Raw genomic sequence first — 19,911 nt, forward strand, 5'->3', positions numbered from 1 at the left:
CAGGTGTCACAATACTTTGGGGAAAAAAGTCACTAAAATCTTAGATTTCCTATGGTTCGCTAATCAGTGTAATAACAGAAATGGACCACACGCACAGTGAGAAAGGCCGAAATGAAAATGTTGATGCGCAGCACAGGGTGGACTATGTCAACAGGTCCTTTAAATGTGTTAAATCTATGGTTATTCTAGACAACGGTAATATCAGCGTTGCATATTTCTAAATCATTTCTTTTCTTCCTTCGTCAGACATACTTGGCAGATCAAGGCAGTCCCCTTCTCCAGGACTCCGACATCTTTGCCGTTCACCTCCTACCCCAGCATGCAGTACCCACCCATGGAGCCAAACATGTCCGCCACTCCATACTACTCCACTCAGAACTATTACCCTCCGTACGGCGGGGACGATTGGTACTCCCACATGGGCTTGTATGAACTGAGGAAGGGACCCCTGGAGGGCAGTTATGGGGTGGATATGGAGGAGGGGTCTTCTGTTGTGCCGGCTGTGTGCAAGAGGAACCGGCACGTGAACCAGGCTGGGAGGATCAAAGGGGAGGAACTGTGTGTGGTCTGTGGAGACAAGGCCTCTGGATACCACTACAACGCTCTCACCTGTGAAGGATGCAAAGGTGTGTGGAGTTTCCACAGGAGATACAGCACTGTGGAAAAGTCTTGCGTCATAAGACTCAAGATCACAGGATATTGCAGCATTGGTCTTTGAATTCAGTCAGACTGGATAAAGGGTGAACAACACATTTCAGGTCTTGCCACAGATTCTTCACTGGATTTAGGACTGGACTTTGACTAGGCCATTCTGATACATGAACATGCTTTGATCTAGATCAGTTGCTCTCAAACTTTTTGATTGCTTTTAGCAGTGTTGTAGTACTCGAGTCCGAGACTCGACCTCGAGTCCGAGTCATTAGCTAAATTTAGAGCCTCGTGACTTGACTTGGACTTGAGCACTGATGACTCGAACTTGGACTCGGACTCCTACATTCAGATCATTCTGACTCGGAAATTGAGAAAAAGACTCGACCTTTTTTATATCGTTAGGCTAAAATTTTAATATGTCATTAGAATATTATTTGGTGTATGATTTTAATATCTAAATTATTAGTGCAATGTGGTGGAGTGTGGATTTTTTTTTTAGTTTAAAAACATGTAGGCTATGCTTACTTTAGTGCGGAACTTGGACTCAACTTGATCAATAGGGACTCGACTCGGACTTGACTCAGACTCAACTCAGATTTTTTTTAATGACTTGGACTTGACTCGGACTTGAACACTGGAGACTCGAACCTGGACTCGGACTCGAGGCATAGTGACTTGACTACAACACTGGCTTTTAGTCAATACCAAGTTCTTCCAACCCCCACCGTTGTGACAGAGATCTTAAAATACTAAATGTAACAGGTGAATTTTTTCTGTTTGTTGTCACGAGTCACAAAAACCCACAAACAAAACAATCTTTTTTATACATTGAACTGTTCTGGAACAAATCTATGAAGCCTTCATAGAGAAATTATTGTCGGTAAAATATTATTTGCCGCATTTTATGGTCCATAAACTAAAATCCAAACAAAATGCTTTAAGTTTTGAGGTTGTAACGTGACCTCAAGGCACGAGTGTGGAACAACTTCCAGATGTATGAAGACTTTAGCAAGGCACTGCATTCAGCATAGCTAGCTGAATCTAGCTGATATCCGTTTAAAGTCCAGTCGCAGGCGGTCATGATATTTACATTTTTTACCTAAAAGCTCAGAGACATTTGCCCTGCATTGCAAAGAATCCGTCCTCCATATCTGTAGACCTTTAGAACCTGTTCATGACACCAGTGTTTATTTCTACAGTCCAAACATCTGGGTAAGAATCATATGTGCGCATGAGGCAACAGTGACCAGAGTTACGCAACTTTTAGAGATCTGCGTTGAAATGCATCAGTCCTGCCTGAAGAGGAGGACCTTTCCCCCCAAAATGAAATATTTTTTTATGTCCTTTTAAAGATAGTCTGCTCAAGTGAGGGCTTTTGAAGATCTTGAAAAAGCGCTCGTAAAACATGCTCTAAATGCTGAGGAGGGAATGTTTAATTACCCACCAAGGACAGGGAATAAATCCACGTAGCCTACGACATCAGGCAGGTTCAACAGTGACCGACTGATGCAGACTTTAAAGGTATATAAAAAAAAAAGCCTGAATGACTGTATAAAACAGTGGGAGGGAGCACTTTACGAGTCTTTCCCTGTTCACAAATGATTAACTTGTCTGAAAGCGCCGTTGCGACCTTCAGCAGCCCATCCCTGTGTTTTTTATTATTACATCGTGAATTCGGAGGGATTCCTGTGGAACAGCAGGCTGAAGGGATGAGTGTAATTCCACCCCGCCGCGCCGGACAATGCCAGGAGCGCGGCGGCTGACCTGTGCTGCCGTTTCACCGAGAATAGACACGGGCCTGCGTGGTGACGGCGCCCCGATTGGATTCCTTCTCACCTTTCTCCTGCACAATGCATGAGCAACCTGAGCTCGGCCCCTCGACGCTGCGTTTCATTGTGTTTAACGATGTCAGAATGGCTAACCGCTGTCCTGACGTTAATGAGTTAAAGCGCCGTTTGTTACTATATTTGACGGGTCTAACGGCGTTACGTGGACCAGCCGCCTGGTGGAGGCCAAAGGTTAGAACTGGTTCAAGGTGAGGAGCAGCTAAACAAGCAGCGCAGAGATTGTGCGTGTGTCTTTTCACCTGTTGCCGTCTAAATCAGGGACTTTTCGTGGCCAGGGACCCCTTAGCATTTTTTTCCACAGACCCCTTTAGATTCCTCATGCTGATAGTATTTTTTAAACAGCCCTTTGTACTGTTAATACTGTTACTATTTAATACTGTTAAATAGCACTGATTTGGCTTTTTCCTTACTTGATGAAGTGGACGGAGTTAAATATTTGTCCATTTTGTTACTTAGCTCAACCCCGACGCATCATCAGCAGTGCCTCCTCAGGCCCACAACATGTTTTTCACAGACCCCCCACCCGTGGCTGGCGGACCCCTGGGTGTCCGGGGACCCCAGTTTGAGGGCCGCTGGTCTAGATTAGGCCTAAACAGATTCATCAGTATGACAGTAACACTATCAGAACACCAGTATAAAACTGCTATTCCTCACAAATAAATAGTCCATATCACACAACTGTGACAGACTGGCGACCTGTCCAGGATCTACCCCGCCTCTCGCTCATTGACAGCTGGAGATACCCCAATAGGGATAAGCCTGTTGGAAAATGGATGGATGGATGGATGGATGGATGGATGGATGGAGGGATGAGTGGATCACACAACAGTTTAGCCTCAAATAAGTAGGGAAAACAGAGCTGTATTCCATTGGTGCTACTTGGTTTTGGGTTGGAGCGTATGCAAAACCAGAACTTAATCTGAAAGGAATGCAGCCCTGATTAACCCCCCCCCCCCCCCCCCCCCCCCCAAAAAATAGATTGTTTGGAAAAAGCTGGAATCATAAGAAAATTATAGAACATAACTAGTTTGCTAGTTAGGTCATAGACTGCCTATAATATAATATTTTAGATTTATTTTTATAATCTGATGTATTTTCTTGGGTTTATGAGTTAGATAAACAGCAACCATAGCTTCTTACATAAAGTAAAGTCAGAGCTCTGATCCTAGAAGGACATTTCTTGGCATCAATGCCCAGACTCATTAGACTTAGCAGAAATCAAATGTATTCTCAGGATTTTGTCCTTTCAAGTTACGTCAGAAACCCATGGTGTCATGGAAAGGTGGAGAACAAAGAAGGTATTCAAACTGTTAGCTTTTAATTATGCATCTTGTAAATTACCTTTGGGATGTTTATTTTTGCATTGAAAAAAAAAAGTGCAAATTTTGCAGATATAAAAAAACTGATTTTTTTTAAAGTGTTAGTCCTCATTTTGAACCCAAAACAGAGAATGCAACAAACGAAGTGAAGTCACTGTCCTGCTCTGGTCTTGTTCAGGCTTCTTCAGACGCAGCATAACAAAGAACGCCGTGTACAAATGCAAGAGCGGCGGCAACTGTGAGATGGACATGTACATGCGGCGGAAATGCCAGGAGTGCAGGCTGAGAAAATGCAAGGAGATGGGCATGCTGGCAGAGTGTGAGTACCGATGCAGACGTCTTTTAAAACGCAGCTTTGCAGCCGTCGATGTGCATACATGGTGCTGCCTGGCAGGAAGAGTCTGTCTGGGAGCGAATCCTCGTTCTCCGTTCTGACGTGGTCTATTTAATTACCCTGGGATATTATATGTCGCTCATATCACACGACACGAAGGGCTCCGCTTTTGTTTCGGTTCCTGGAACAGAAGCGGTCTGACAAAACGTTCAAACCAGAAAAAATCAACGTCGCTGACTGGTATGTGGTCAGGAAAAGGGCTGTTTTAGTTCTCGCTCTGGTCAATTTTCTAGTTTCAGAAACCAGTTGTTTGTTCTGTTAAAAAGCACAAAATCACTGAAGGACATACTGGACTCCTGTTGCTCATGAATACTTCAGGGCAGCTGTGATCAATATTGCAGCATGGAGGGCCTTCATGATACTATCCGTTCCCGCACTAACAGCTTCGCTAATTAGGCAGGGGAAAAAAATTAAAGCATTTTCTTAATCCCCTTTCCTTCTTTGAATATGCGCTAAACTTATTTAATAAAATGGTAAAATAAAACAGATACTCAATAAAAATGCAACCTACAGGGATCTTGGATGAATTCATGTATTTGATATCAGTAAGGAGTCTTTTCTTTATTGAAAGTTCAAGAGAGTTTGTTTAGTTTTGGAAAGCTTCTCTGGATTAAAAGGTGTTTAAGTCAGAAAGTGAAGCCTTCGTCGATGCCTACAGGCCTGCTGACAGAGATCCAGTGTAAATCCAAAAGGCTACGCAAGAACACCAAGACCTCCCCGGGTCGGTCGACAGGAGACGAGACAGAGGGCGCAGACAGCGCCGACAACAAGCAGGTCACCTCAACCACCAGGCTGTCAAAGGTAAACACAGCGTCCTGCAGAGTCCCTGATGAATATAGACAAAGCACATTCAGTCAATCTGCGACAAGAATTTCATGTTTTTTTCTCTTTTCAAACGTAGGAAAAGGTGGAAATTACCAAAGAGCAAGAAACACTCATGAAGCTCATTCTAGATGCTTACAACAAACATCAAATCCCCCAGGATGTTACCAAAAAGCTGGTACTTGCTCAGCCTGATGCTGAATTATGTTTGCATGATGGGAAATAACTTCTATAAAAAAATCATCTTTTTATTCTTGTTTTTCTCCCAGCTACAAGAACAATACAGTACAGAGGAAAACTTTCTCCTCTTGACTGAAATCGCAACAAGCCAAGTTCAGGTGTTGGTGGAGTTCACGAAGAATATTCCAGGTATTTTTCTCCTCTGTTCTTGAGTTTCTTTGGATCAGGGTGGATTGCTTTTTTTTTTGGATCTTTTTACCTACTTCATGTCGTCAGACAGGTCCTATTTAAGCGATTCCTTGACTCTACAGATCTGGTAGTTATTAGGCCGAGGTGCACCATGTGAAATGAAACTCAGCTCTCCAAAAAAATAAAAAACAAAACTGGGAAAATCTAAGTTTATTCTTAAATTCCCAAAGAGGGTGATCACTGTTTGATTTTGTGGTTTTGTATGTAACACCAAAATGTTGTTTGCTGATATGAAACATTTAATGCAATCAAAAGAAATTCAATAAGGGGGCAAACACTTTGTTACAGGACTGTATCTAATATAGTAAGAGACAGAAAAGTCAGAGAGGTGTATTTTATTTTATTTTTTTAGGGTTTCTGACTCTGGATCATGAAGATCAGATCGCTCTGCTGAAGGGTTCGGCTGTGGAGGCCATGTTTCTGCGTTCGGCTCAAGTTTTCAGCAGGAAGATGCCGAAAGGACACACCGAGGTTTTAGAAGAGAGGATACGCAAAAGTGGTGAGTTTGCTCACTCTATAGAGTACTGCAAAGGTCCAGTTTTGACTGCAAAAATAACTAAAACCTAACATTACAAAGGTTCTCACTCAGCCTTAAAAAAAAGTCTTATAAAGAGCTGAATTTAATTTTAGAACTCTCCTGATCTTGACACGTTTGAAAAACTGAAATTTGAGTAGAGAAAAACATCAATTTATTCATTTAAATGTAAAAAAATTAATGACTTAAACAACAACTGCTCTTTTTCATGTGATCATACAATTCTAGGCCATATATTCCATGCACTCATTACAGTTACTAATGCCATATTTATTTATTGATCTATTTTACCTCTGTATTATTCGTTATAATTGTAAACATTTCAGTCTGGACTGAATAAATCAGTTCGTTTTAATTGATCTGGATGGCAAAAGTCGGGTGCACAAGTTTGAATGCCATGTGGAAAATATACATGCAGGCTTAAATGTGTACACACCCTCACAATATTTCGATGGTTGTCCTTTAAAGGTACGTGCAGATAATAGCGTGTATTCAATCTACAAAAGTTAGCCTGGGTTTTTAAAAGAAAACTACATTGGAGCCACAAACGTCACAACTTCTGCTGCATGCCATCCGCCTCTCCGTCTCTTGCTCGGTCAGGTGGAGTCTGGCCAAATCTGGTCGGATTCTTGCTAAATATTTGATCCGCGCGATGCAGTGGAGAGACGTGCGCGTCACCTCCTGATCCCGGGCCGGGTGTCGGTTACACATGCACACGTACACCCTTGGCGGGTTCAGTTTCACTCTGTTCAGGTGTGCCTACGTTTTTCCAGGTGAAGAACACCAAACCGGACGGGCTGCAGGGCATTAAAACGCACACGCTGCCTCTCTCCGTTTTCACAAATATCCTCCGTACTGGTGTGCTGGTTTTAAAAATCATTGTTATGCGTGCGAAGTGTCATCGTGTCAAACTGGTCGGACAGTTAGACAGCAGCGGTGACGGCAGAAGTATGTGTGTGTCACTGAGTCCCTCAACTCCTGGGTGAATGGTGGGGATAAGAGATATTCACACTAAAGGCCAGTCGGGGAGGAAAAGGCAGCAAAGCTGTCTGAAGAGACCATTGTTTCTTATCACAACATCAAAAGTGCCATTGTGCGCTTCTTTCCCTCTGAGGCCCACTGGCATTTCTGAAAGCTCCATGATGATGATGATGTGGATGACGATGATGATTATGATAATGATGTCTCCAGGCAGACAGACGCCCTCAGCTCGCTTGACGAGCCTCAACTGCCTCCAAGCATTAAACAGGAAGATGGCTGAAAACAAAAAAAACACTGAACACTTTTTGCTTTTTCGTCACGCCTAAATCTTCCAGCTTTTTATTTTGTGGCCTTCATGAATTGTTTCATATTGGTGGAGAAGGATTTTGGCGTACTCGTCCTTGCACAGTCCAGCCTTCATGGGACATTGACTTCAAAACATTCACCTGATTTTTTTTTTTTCCTTTTTTCAGTGGGTTTCAGAGTCTTTCAGTGGTGGACTTGATGAGCTGCTTTGGATCATTGTACTACTGCATAAAAAAAAGTGTGCTTGACCTTAAAGGTTTTATATCAAGCTTTTTGTAAGTTTACCAAAGTCAACTAAAGGCACATACATGATGAAATATTGCCTTTGGCATTACAGAGTATTCATTTGTTATGAAATATGAGTTGTTCTCTGGTGCTTTTTTCCAATCTGGAAGAAAGACGCTTTTCTCTGCTGCAACGCCACCTCTCCCCATGTGGGGTCGCCCTAGAGCCGCTGCAGCATGGTATCAAAAAGAGGAGTTGCTATTGCTGTGCAGATTAGGTGCTAAAAGAGCCACTTCGTCTCAACTTTGAGCAGAAATGATGACCCTATGCCTCACATCACCGCTCATTGGTGTTGTTTGCTGGGCAGGGGTGCACTCAACATAAGTACTTCCTAGACGGGGTTGGTCCTGGTCAGAGAGCAAGATTCAGGAGGATTACTCAGACAGGAATTAATCAAGCAAAATACCACGTTGGGCATGAAAGAATAGCATCATAAAATAGTTAATAGCTCATAAAAGCTGATTTTGCATGATACATGTCCTTTAAGGTCATGAACTGATTGCAGGTTTCCCTTCTTGATTTTCTGCTAGAGAGCTGAATCTGCTGCAATAGAAAACATTTCATTACTTGAGAAACTTTATGTTAACAGCACCTAAGTGGTCTGGCTGTTGATTCACTGCTTGAGCCATGTCGTCTTGTTTTGTCATAAATTCTCTTGCTTCAGTTTTATGCTGTTTCTACCTTCAAGTTGTTTCATGATGCTGGAGGAAATTGTGTTTCCCACCCAGAGGCGGCTTTTGACCATGAAGACAGATTTCTTTGCATTTGTGCTTCCATGGATCTCACCTACTTGCAGAGATGAACTTTGTAGAAAAAAGAAATTCCCTCCACCCTCTTTCTGTTACTAATCAGCTGTCAGACCTGTGTTGGAAACTTTCCTGTTAAAACTGCTTTTTTCAATCAAGAAAAAAAAAAATCAGATATTTCCCAAACTGTTTAGTTGTTTGTGCTACATCATCATCCTGATCATCCTCAGGAAATTGCATATCTGTTTTTTTGAGGGTGTGACTCAACAGGCTCTTTGGGTGTCAAACTAAGTTTGCCACAGTTTCAATATTTGATATTGAAATCAGATTGTTTAAATTTGTTAAACGGCCATTTCAAATTTAAACATGATTTAATATGTTGTAAAAACAAGGAAAATTAAAAATGTAAAAAATGTTACATATATATCGCGATTATAACATTTTTATTGACCTGTATAATGTATTTATTCATTTATTTAACCTTTCTTTTTTTTAACCTTAAAGCGAGTTTAGAGAGCAACATAATTTTAGTTCTCCATGGTCCCACCGATTAAATGTAACAAATGGTTCTGTAGATAATATTGATTCAAAGACTGCTTAAATGGTAGCTGTTGCTAAAAGCTTCTTCCTTGCCCTCTTTGAGGCTTTAGTTGTGACTCTAAATAATCACTATTTTGACTTGCGCTCAGATATTTAGTTTTTGCATATAATGTATTTATAAATTTTTTAAAACACAAATATTTTAAATCCTTCCTTTTCACATGTAAATCATACAATCGTGGTCTATATAGAGTAGAGGTGTATATACCCCTCTACTTTATTTTAGAAGACACAAGATTGCCTGCTTGTATAAAGCCATTGTATTTGGCAAAACGGTCAAGATCAAATGGAGAAAAATAGTGGAAAAAAAACAAACAAACAGGACAGAGGAGCAGCCCCTCTGTCCTCACACCTCTGGGAGGAGAAGAGAAATTGCTCCCTGGATCACGATGCAAATACATGGACTTTGAAGCTTATTGCCGCAGATAAATGCATATTTGTCTTGGTGCTTTTCTGTACCAGCCTGAAGAATGAGAATCGCTCCATGCAGCAATCAAAAGTGAAGAGATGGCATCACACAAGCAAACTAGATGACCATGTAGGCTACTGAGATTATCATGCAATACCAAAAAAAAAAATTCTCTCCTCATATATATATATATATATATATATATATATATATATATATATATATATATATATATATATATATATATATAGATAGATAGATAGATAGATAGATAGATAGATAGATAGATAGATAGATAGATAGATAGATAGATAGATAGATAGGTATGCAAAGTGGTTCTTAGTCATTTAACATTTCAAAAACACTTACTTCAAACCTTGATTATTTCAAATAAGTAATTTCTTACACATGGATAAATGCTGTTTCTGCAGGTATATCGGAAGAATTCATCACGCCCTTGTTTAATTTTTACAAAAGTGTTGGTGAACTCCATATGGTGCTGGAGGAACAGGCTCTCCTCACTGCAATAACCATCCTGACACCAGGTGAGCCATCTTTTACTTCCGTCTGCTGTTCTTCCTGGTAGTTATTGCTATGCATTTAATGTCCATACCCCTTGAAAGCTTACTGTACAAACAGTGTGCTCCGTATTCCTCCCCAGACCGGCCTTTTGTAAAGGACCAGCAGGCTGTGGAGCGACTGCAGGAGCCCATGGTGGACCTGCTGAAGAAGCTGTGCGTTCTGCAGCATCCGCAGGAGCCGCAGTACTTTGCTCGCCTCCTGGGCCGGCTGACGGAGCTGAGGACTCTCAACCACCACCACGCAGAGATGCTCACGTCCTGGAGGGTGAACGACCACAAATTCACCCCGCTGCTCTGCGAGATCTGGGACGTGCAGTGAGGAAGAAGACGCCAGGGAAGAAGAGATGGACGATCCAGCAGGGGAGCCAGTTAGTACTGCGAGGATTCAGTTCCTGAACATCCCATTCGCTTTGGTTGTGCCTGACTTTATTAGCAGGTTATGGTAACATATGCGTATTATAACAGATCTTTTTTTATGTTCAAGCTTTATTACTGATATTTGGCTTTAAAGCAAACATTATAAATACTCTTTTTTTTTTTTGCCTTTTGGGGGTTATTTTATAAAACAAATTGATGAGTCAAAGAAGTACAAACACTGGAAATTATTACAAAGCCAAGAAGCAGGTTGTAAGATATTTAGATTAGTGTTTTATAATGGCTTTGTTTTTTTGTGTGACACATAAAAAGGTACATTTTATGTATCCGCCTTAATATTTGACATTTCCAGGGAAAGGTTTTACATGGCAGCCTTTGTTATACCACAGAGGATACATCACTGAAAACAAATAATATACCATATTTCTTATAAAATGTGTGTAAATACAATTGGATTGCCTAAAATAATCTTTCCAAAGAATAATCAAATGCCAAAGTATTTATTTCCTTTATGAAATAAATCCTTTATTTAATCTCAGAGAACGCATTATTTCTTATTTATGACTGTAGTGGACCTTGTAAGAGCAGGAACGTCTCAATAAGAGGACTGTAACATATCAGACAATTTTATAATAGCCAATAAAAATTGTTTAATAAAGATTTGGAACAATTTTCAGCATTATATTTTTCTTTTTTTTATACCTTTCTTACTTACTTATACCACTATAGGCTTGTCTTCAATATGCTAGCCTGAATCTCTGCCCTCTGGAACTTAACTACCCAGAACTGAACCATCAGTCTTTGGGGGGTTTTGAGGTTGTTTGGCTGCCAATGCTGTCTAATTTAATTACGCCTGTCGCCTCTGAGAGAGTTGTCCAATTGTCGACCCCCCTAGAAATCTGCCCTTACAGAATCAAACAGCAAAAAAATTATTAATAAAATACACCAAGACCTCAGCCAGGGAGCAGAACCTGACCGTTTTTGGCTTATTAATTATACATTATCATGTCCCTGTTCGGGTGCCATCTTGTTGTTGTCACAATAAGATGACGACCAGTTGGAAATATAAAAAAATATTATCTAATTTGATCAGTAAATACGACATAAAAGAACAAGTGAGGTGTTTGGAAATGAAGTTAGACAAAGCACAGAGAGGTAAGAATCTATTCAGAGAAAATCCTGCAACCGTTTCTCTATGTTTAGCAAGTACAGAAGAGGATTAGGGCCATTCAAAAATAAAAATGAAGTGTATTCATTTCTGACTTTTTTCTTAGAATTCTGACCTTAATTTCAGAATTCTGAGTTTAAAATCAGAACTCTTAATTTTTTTCTCAGAATTCTGAGATTAAAGTCAAAATTCTGAAATCTGACTTTTTTTTTCATAATTCTGACTTTAATCTCAGAATTCTGAGAAAAAAAGTCAGAATTCAGAATTTTGACTTTAATCTCAGAATTCTGAGAAAAAATTCAGAATTCTGAGATTAAAGTCAAAATTCTGAATTCTGGCTTTTTTCCATAATTTTTTCATAACTTTAATCTCAGAATTCTGAGACAAAAAGTCAGAATTGAATAGACTTTTATTTTATTTTTTGAATGGCCCTAATCCTCTTCTGTATATTCAGGCTGCTCAGGCAACTTTTTTTGTTTAAAGGTTGACTAGCAACAAATTTAGGGACTTCTACTGTTGTTTGAGAATTTGGGAGGCGTTCTACCTCTACTCCATGAGCACCAGGTGCTGCCATGCGTAAGTCCGTACAAACGGCCCAGTCCTTGCACAACGATCCCTACCGGCTGCCGTTAGGACAGAAGATACTCACTCTCCTTGCCCAGACAGCAAATGGATCAAACATGCAAGAAACTGCCAAATAATATAAATTGTCTACAAAAAAACAAACAAACATCTCAATCTTTTTCACACATGGATTTGCTTTTAGGTAGAACAAGTCCATTGTGCCTCCTGGAGGATTTTTAGGATTGTTGTTGTGCTGAAATGTGAAAACCTCTGGATGGTCTAAACGGGGTTTTTCTCCATGATTGCCCTACATTTAGCTCCATCCATCTTCCCATTCACCCCAACCAGCATCCCTGCACCGACTGAAAAGAACAGCATCAGCACAGCATGATGCTGCCACCACCATGTTTCATGATGTTTTCTGGGTGATGTGAACATTCTTCCGCCTGTTTGCTGTGTCTTCAACTTGACTTGCAGCAAATTGGGCTTTTCGCGGCTATATTTGATCAACAAAGGCATTTTTTCACAACTCTTCTAAAAAGGCTAGCTTTTTATTGGATGACGTGACAAATAGATCCTCTTACCTGAGCTGGGGATCTCTACAGCTCCTCCAGAGTTACGATGGGCCTCCTGGCCGCCTCTCTGGTTACCCAGGCTGTCGGTTCTGTCTTAGCTGTGCCTCACCTATTTAGATCTTCAGATGACGGATGGAACCGTGCTCCATGAGATGTTCACACATCAGAATATTGTTTTATACGTTAATCCTACTTCTCCTTATGTAACTGCGGCCCAGTGGGTGGCGTAGTTGTTCCAATTTATCCCTGTCTCACGTCAACATGCCTATAAAATGCTATATAAATTCAGTCCATTCACCACTTCATCATCCCAGACATGCAGTCTTCCTGGGCCTCCATGATCACTAATGTTCTTCAACAAACCTCTGAGGCCTTCACAGAACAGTTGGATTTTTACTGAGATTAGATTACAGGCGGACTCTGGTCACTAATTCAATGACTGCTGACGATGTAGAGGTGTCAGAGTAAAAGGTGAACGTCATCTATCGTTTTCCTTCCTCTTCACTATCAAGCAACACTTTGTCTTGGGTAATCAAATTACATATATCTGCAGAAATTTTTAAGAAACATAAAAAAAACACAAACATATTTGCAAGGTAATGTATTTTAACATTACCACTTTTTATTCTAAGGAATTTATATAGTATTGATTTACACAAAATACTGAAAGAGACTGCGACATGACCATGATGTGTTTTTAAAGCAAGCTGTTTTATTAAGTAAAATATACATCATTTACATTCTTCTGGCCACACGATGACGGTGAAGCGTCAGAACCTGCTGCTGGGCATTGCGCGTCATTCTGTCTCGTAGCGCCATCTGGTGGAAGAAAAAAAAACCGAAGAAAATACAAAACAAAAGCAAACACTACAAACTCGCCTCATACGTCCATATTTAAATCACTTTGTTTCCCCACAGACCCAGGCATTCACCACAGACAGCATCGCAGACAGAGTTGTTTAAAGGTGGGGTCTCTCTGGGTTGTTGGGGGTCGTTTCCGCAGAGGGGTAGACCAGGAAGCCAGAGAAGGTGGTGTACCTTCCCTGGTTGCTGTAAACGGCGTAGCGTTTGTCCTGCTGGCTGTACAGCCACACCGTTTCCCCCCTGCCGAGCTGCAGCATCAAGCTCTGACTCTGCATCTCTCTCCTCTTCGACGTGTCCTCGTCGAACACCATCGCCTGCACCTGACCGCTCCCGGTCATCAGCTTCACGGAGACGGCCTTGCGAGGGTGTTTGCCCACCGTGAAAGCGAAGAAGTACACCCCGGGGACGCGGCAGGTGAACAGGCCCGAGGTTTTGTTGAAGTGGCCCCCTATGTTGACAAATTCCACGTCGAAGGTCAGGGGAGGCTTGGCGTGGTGCCTGCCGTTCTGACCCACCAGCGTGGACGTCCGGGCCGCCGAGAAGGCCGACCGCGGCCGCTCCACAGCCTGAGGCGGGCAGTCAGGGTAAAACAGAGCGGGCGAGGAGAGGTGGTTGCTGACATGAGCGGCTGGCTGAGGCTTTGGGTACACCAGATAACCAGAGAAGGTGATGTAAGGCCCAGCGTTGCTGTACACGGCATACTGGGGACTCTGCTGCAAAAGCAGCCACACGGTGTCCATTTCCTTCAAACTTATCATCACACTCTGGCTTTGGACCTTCCGGCCAATCCTGCGGTAGTCGTCATAAGCGATGGCTTGCACCTCCTCGCCATTCTTCACCAGGATGACAGAGAGCAGCTTGCCGGGGAACTTCCCCACAGAAAAGGAGAAATAATAAGCCCCGGGGATGCGGCAGCGGAAGTGGCCGGTGTCCGGATTAAAGTCCCTTCCGGTGTTGACCAAGAGCTTGTTGAAAGTCACGGCTTTCTGCTTGCCTCCCACCACGCTGCTGGTCTGAGCGGCGGAGAAGGCGGATCCGAGGCCCGTGGCCACGGCAGGCCCGTAAAGGGACGACGCTCCTCCGGCGTACAGGGCGACAATAAAGAAACATGCCAGGTGTGAGTGGGAACTCCAGGAACCTGAAAGCAACAGAAACAGAAGATGATACAGGAAGATGACACACTGGGGCACACAAGGATGTCCAAAATGAAGACCTGCAACATTGTTCCTGAGATATTTTGTGGAAAGGTCATTGTTCAGTGTCCTTCCAGAAAGACTGATGAAGGGGACAAGTCACCGTTAGCTTCGTCATCAGAGCAATCCGGCAAATATTCAATATTTGCCATTTTAATTCAGATTAATAATAGTTTACAGTGATGCCAACCATGACATAGTTTAACACTTTGGATTAGACGCAACAATAATTAAAATGCCATTAAAAATATGATTACTTAGAATAAGGGTTACCAAAGTGGGAGTGGCGAGATGATTTGAATCTGATATGCTAAAAGGTTTTTCTTTTTTTATTTGTGAAACCAGTACCAACATATAATTTTACAATGTATAACAATTTTTTTTTGTCAGAGCTCAAGTAAAAGTACTATTTTATTCTCATAATTTTACACTTTATTCTCAATTTACACTTTATTCCCAGAGTCCAAAGATCATATTGCAAATCTATTACGAACATTGAAAATGAAGATTGGGTTTTATTATCGAAATGGACCGTGTTTCTCACTCAAAGCTAGAAGTAAATTGGTTGCAGCAACATTCCTGCCACTTCTGGATTATGGAGATGTTTTATATATGAATGCTTCAACCAAATGTCTGAAATCTTTGAATACTGTTTATCATTGTGCTTTAAGGTTTATAACTGGGAGTAGACGTTTGACACATCATTGTGATTTGTATGCAAAAGCTGATTGGCCTCCTTTAAGTGTTCGGAGAAACAATCATTTGATGATCCTGATCTATAAATCTCTACTTGGACTAACACCAACTTACTTAAGCTCTCTTTTGCATAGATCTAGTAGTTCACATGCTTTACGCTCAAATGACTTTATCCTTCTACATGTTCCTCGTGTTCGAACTGATAAAGGAAAGAAAGCATTCAGTGTGTTGGCTCCTATAGCGTGGAATCAGCTCCAGTCTGAGCTCAAGATGTCAGAAACTATTTCATTGGACTTATTTCGAGCGGTTCTTAAAGATAGACAACAAGCTTGTATGAAACAGTGTCACTGCTTTTAAATTGTTTTTATTGTTTTATATTTGTGCATATGTATTAATTGGTTTTATTTTTGTAACCAGGTTGTAGTGTTTTTGCAGATTTCTGCCCAGGTCCCCCTTGAAAATGAGATCCAGATCTCAACGGGGTTTACCTGGTTAAATAAAGGAAATAAAAAAAAAAAAGAAAGATCTCAGAAACTATGGCGACCTCTGTAAAAGATTACAAAAATCTGACTCCTGGGATGTTAAAATGAAATAAATTAAGAGTGATTTAAAACTTTGTTTTTTTTACTATAGTTCTTCTCATTTGATTTCAGCAATAGGAAGGCTGCGGAAAACTACACGTCAATTAGCTCATACTGTATTTTCTTCATTCTTTGTCCTCCACTTGTACATTTTCCCTCTGAGTGAAAAAGTAGCCAAAGTCCAAAATAAATAAATAAAATTTTATTAAATTTAAGCTACTTTTAGAAACTCCAGAAAATTACTTATAAAAGAACCTTTCAAAGAGTGTAAGAAAGTCTGGCTGTTTGTAAATATAGTTAAATTATATTTAACTATATTTACTATATTAAATTAGTGAGGCTCTGACGTTTTTCACACTACATTACATTTAGTTGATTTGATCTGTACAGAAAAGAGGCATTTCTTAGAACCAGACAAGCTGCTTCGCCCATCTCTGTTTGTACCGGCAGCTTTTACAGCTTCATATGTGCCCAAGTTAGATGTTGTGTTTTCAGAGGCTGTTTTACACCAGCTGACTGTGAAACAACTGCAGATCAGAAAAGCTCTGCAAGAGAGATTTCCCCCAACACTGCTACTGTTTTCCGTTTTCTGATAAAATTCAGTTTCTCCAAACTGCATCGTTCACAATCAGCTCAGATCACCGCCTGCGTGAAAGAGTCAGACTCTGATGGGGACGAGTTTTGTCCATAACCCCCCATAGCAGTCACGCCGATCATCCCCTGTATCTGAATTAAAAGACGATAAGGATGTCTGGCCACTATGTTGACATAAAATCCGAGCGCTCAGAGTGAGCGGCAGCGCCTGTAATGCGACTGATGTTTCTGTTTTCCTTGTGCGCCGGGGGAAAAAAGAGCTGCATTAGGTGCTGGTTCATCTGTTCCTGTGTGTGCAGAACAATGGAGAATATCAAAGGCTTCGGCAAGTTGGAACAGAAAATGTAAAAATATATATATATTAGTTATTACCATGATGTGTAAGTAAGAAGATGAAAAGAAATGTCACTATTTTAATTTCTGATAAATAAAACGTTTTGACATTTTGGACTCTACATTCACTTTTCTTCAGAACAGTATTTTTGTTTTCCTACATTTACTAAAAATATTAACTTAAAGCTCAGAGACGTGTTTCTGTAACTGCCTCAAAAACAATAGAAAACGTGCAGATCTTATTACTGACCTCTCGTGTTAGTGTTTTAGTGAAGACCACCTGCCCCAGAACTGATTCACGGCCAAAACCAGATGATACCAAAAAGACTGGTCATTAAAACCACAGCATTACCTCATAAAAGCATCGTTCTGTCTAAGATGCATTCTAATGACTATTAATGCTGTACCAGAAAGTCCAGGGCAAATATGCAAAAAGTCCACATTTGAACATTTTGTGGTGATCTAGAGAAACATGTTGACCTTATATTTGGGGAAAAAAACTACACGGATGAAAACAAAAATACAATTTGACGATAAATATGTGTTTCTAGCTTTATATCAAAACAACAATATAAAATAACATGGTGTGATAGACATTTAATTGTATTACTACCCCCCCCCCCCCCCACACACACACACACACACACACACACACCACACACACATTTTTCTAATCCAAAAGAACAAAAAAAAAACGAATAAAAGTTATCACCATCTGCATTTTAAACCAACACAACAAACCCACCTGCTGAGGTAAGGTGGCGCAGAAGTTGCATGCTGGACTCAGTCCTGGTCAGACCTGTTCCAGTAATTTTTGCTGCTCTGTTAATGTAACCGTCTCCCGGCGGAACAAAGATTTTGTTCAGGCAGAAATGTTGGGAGGAGGAGCTCCGGTCCTCCAGTCTGATCCACAGTTAGGATGCGGGCGGTAAAGGCAAATGCAGCTGAACTTTGCAGACTCGCTTGCCTCCAGAGTTGTTAAGTCTAACTCAGTGTTGTTTGGTCTGCCACATGCGCAGCTGATATGAGACTCTAATTCTTGCAGGTTCAAGAAAAAAAAAAGAAAAAAGAAAACATTGCTTGGATGCTCAAATGTAAAATGAAGGAAAGTACCAATATGTCCGTGATAGAAGGTAAAGTTCTGTCGCAGCAATGCAGAGAATGCTCTTCGGATGTGACACAGTGATGTAATCAAACAAAATGTTGTGATTACTTTATGGTCACATACTTGACTCCAAAGACTAATGTGCTTGTGTAAAATAAAATACGTGTTAGGCAGTTAATTAACAAAGATAACAGGAGCACACAGTTACAGATTTCTTCTATTTCTGCCTTTTTGTCTCACTTTAAATGTTTCAAACCAGCAAGATCATTTTAATAGATAATCTGAGTAAATACAAAATGCCTTTTAAAATGTATGATTTTCTTTTTATTAAGTAACAAAAGGCTACAGAATTTAACCTCTTAAGACCTGAGAACTTTGGTCCAAACATAGGCTTTTAGACACTTGAAAAGAGGCAGAAAAGATCAGTTTCTCTTTAAACATGTGTTTGAGCAATTGTCAACCTCATTTAAAGATCTGTGAGGAGAAAGAAAAATATATGTTTGAAGAGAAAGTGATCCCTTTCAGGCATCAAAAAGTCTATGTTTAGACTTCAATTATCAGGTCTTAAGAGGTTAAACCAGTCTGGCTCTATGTTGCAAAGTGGTTGCCCCCCTTAAACCCCCTCACTGGTTGTGTCTGCCCTGGTTGAGAAAAGCCCATCAAGGATGTGAAGTAAGTGTCTTTCTCTTTACAGAATTGTTTCAAGTCAACAGCACGTGCAAGAGTTTAGAGCATAAACAACCTGTTTAATGTCACTCTACGGGATCTTGGTCAGATTAAGTCCAGACTTTGACTAGGCCACTCCAAATGTTTTTTTTTTATTATTATTTTGTTTGTTTTTACAGAGCCGATCAGAATCTGGTCTCCTTCAGGATTTGCTGTCACAGGGCAAAATTCATGGTTCCATCAAATACAGAAGAGTTGTCCAGGTTCTAATGCAGAAAAGCAGCCCTAGATCACACTACCACCACCACCACCATGTTTGACTGAAATTTTGTTTGTTTGAAGCCAGATGTGGTAGGACTTACACCAACCAAAAAGTTTTACGTTTGTTTTGTTAGCCTATAGAAAAAGTTTCCTAAAAGTCTTTGGGATCATCATGATGTTATTTTTTTGAGCAAATGTGAGATGGGCCTTCGTGTTCTTTTTGGTCAGCAGAGGTTTTGACCCTGGAGCTCTCCCATAGATGCCATTTGGCCCCGTCTCTTTCTTTCTTTCTTGCTGTTGAACGGAGTCATGTGAGGCTCCAGTGTTTTAGATGCTGTTCTGGGCTCTTTTGTGACCTCCTGGATGAGTTGTTGATACTCTCTTGGTATAATTTTGGTAAGTTGTTCGGCACTGTTTCATGTTTTCTGCATTTCTGGATGATGGCTCTCACTGTGGATCACTGGAGTCCCAAAGCCTTTGAAAACAACTTGTAACCATTTCTGTCATGACAAACGTCATTGATTTTGTTTTTTAATCTTGAAATATTCTGAGATCTGTGTGCAGGTTGGTGTGTTCAGGTGTGTCTCTCCTCGCCTTCTTTAATGGCAGGACATGGCCGGCAGGGATGCACGCGCAGCTGCAGCTTTTACATTTGTTTCAATAAATCTTTCAAAATGTCCATTATTGCTAGCAGCTCAACTCTTATTTCTAACAAACATAACACGTCTGCTCTTGAATTTCTTCAGATCTGGGCATTTTGCGTTGCTTTTTTAAATCTTTTAGCCCACTTCATCCTGTCAGAAAGGTTCTATTTAAGTGATTTCAATCTGGAGAGACTCAGACGGAGAAAGAGAAACGATTAACAAATTTATTTGACAAAATGAATAACAGTTCTTTGGCGCTCGGGCCCCGGCTGAAGATTTGAGCAGTGAATTCCGATGAATTCAGATGAGCCCATCAACGCTGAATAGGGATGCTCCCCCGGGGCCCGACACTGGTGGTGGAGGTTGGAAAAGATGACGTCTTGGGAT

At 40.9% G+C, this 19,911-nt stretch overlaps 2 protein-coding genes across 2 annotated transcripts; one reads left to right on the plus strand and one right to left on the minus strand.

Moving 5' to 3' along the window:
• Positions 1–279: 279 nt before the first annotated feature.
• LOC105935583 (nuclear receptor subfamily 1, group H, member 4) lies at positions 280–10,952 on the plus strand. The gene is made up of 8 exons (XM_036133243.1): positions 280–626; positions 3,996–4,136; positions 4,870–5,012; positions 5,113–5,211; positions 5,303–5,402; positions 5,815–5,961; positions 9,756–9,869; positions 9,986–10,952. The coding sequence occupies exons 1-8, from the start codon at positions 320–322 to the stop codon at positions 10,222–10,224; spliced, it is 1,290 nt and encodes a 429-aa protein (XP_035989136.1). The 5' UTR covers positions 280–319; the 3' UTR covers positions 10,225–10,952.
• Positions 10,953–13,279: 2,327 nt separating this feature from the next.
• Positions 13,280–17,675, minus strand: LOC118561276 (complement C1q tumor necrosis factor-related protein 4-like). The gene is made up of 2 exons (XM_036133242.1): positions 17,594–17,675; positions 13,280–14,589 (listed from the first exon to the last, which is right to left on the minus strand). The coding sequence occupies exons 1-2, from the start codon at positions 17,622–17,624 to the stop codon at positions 13,547–13,549; spliced, it is 1,074 nt and encodes a 357-aa protein (XP_035989135.1). The 5' UTR covers positions 17,625–17,675; the 3' UTR covers positions 13,280–13,546.
• Positions 17,676–19,911: the final 2,236 nt, after the last annotated feature.

The sequence above is a fragment of the Fundulus heteroclitus genome, unplaced genomic scaffold (genome assembly GCF_011125445.2).
Source record: "Fundulus heteroclitus isolate FHET01 unplaced genomic scaffold, MU-UCD_Fhet_4.1 scaffold_591, whole genome shotgun sequence".
NCBI lineage: Eukaryota > Metazoa > Chordata > Actinopteri > Cyprinodontiformes > Fundulidae > Fundulus > Fundulus heteroclitus.

What these genes read in the sequence shown, in the direction of transcription:
- LOC105935583 (XM_036133243.1), top strand. Translation starts at nt 320, where the DNA reads ATGCAGTACCCACCCATGGAGCCAAACATGTCCGCCACTCCATACTAC. An exon ending in CACCTGTGAAGGATGCAAAG is followed by an intron (nt 627 to 3,995) that starts GTGTGTGGAGTT and finishes GGTCTTGTTCAG; the next exon opens with GCTTCTTCAGACGCAGCATA. An exon ending in AATAACCATCCTGACACCAG is followed by an intron (nt 9,870 to 9,985) that starts GTGAGCCATCTT and finishes ATTCCTCCCCAG; the next exon opens with ACCGGCCTTTTGTAAAGGAC.
- LOC118561276 (XM_036133242.1), bottom strand. Translation starts at nt 17,624, where the DNA reads ATGCAACTTCTGCGCCACCTTACCTCAGCAG. An exon ending in GCGCCACCTTACCTCAGCAG is followed by an intron (nt 14,590 to 17,593) that starts GTGGGTTTGTTG and finishes TGTTGCTTTCAG; the next exon opens with GTTCCTGGAGTTCCCACTCA.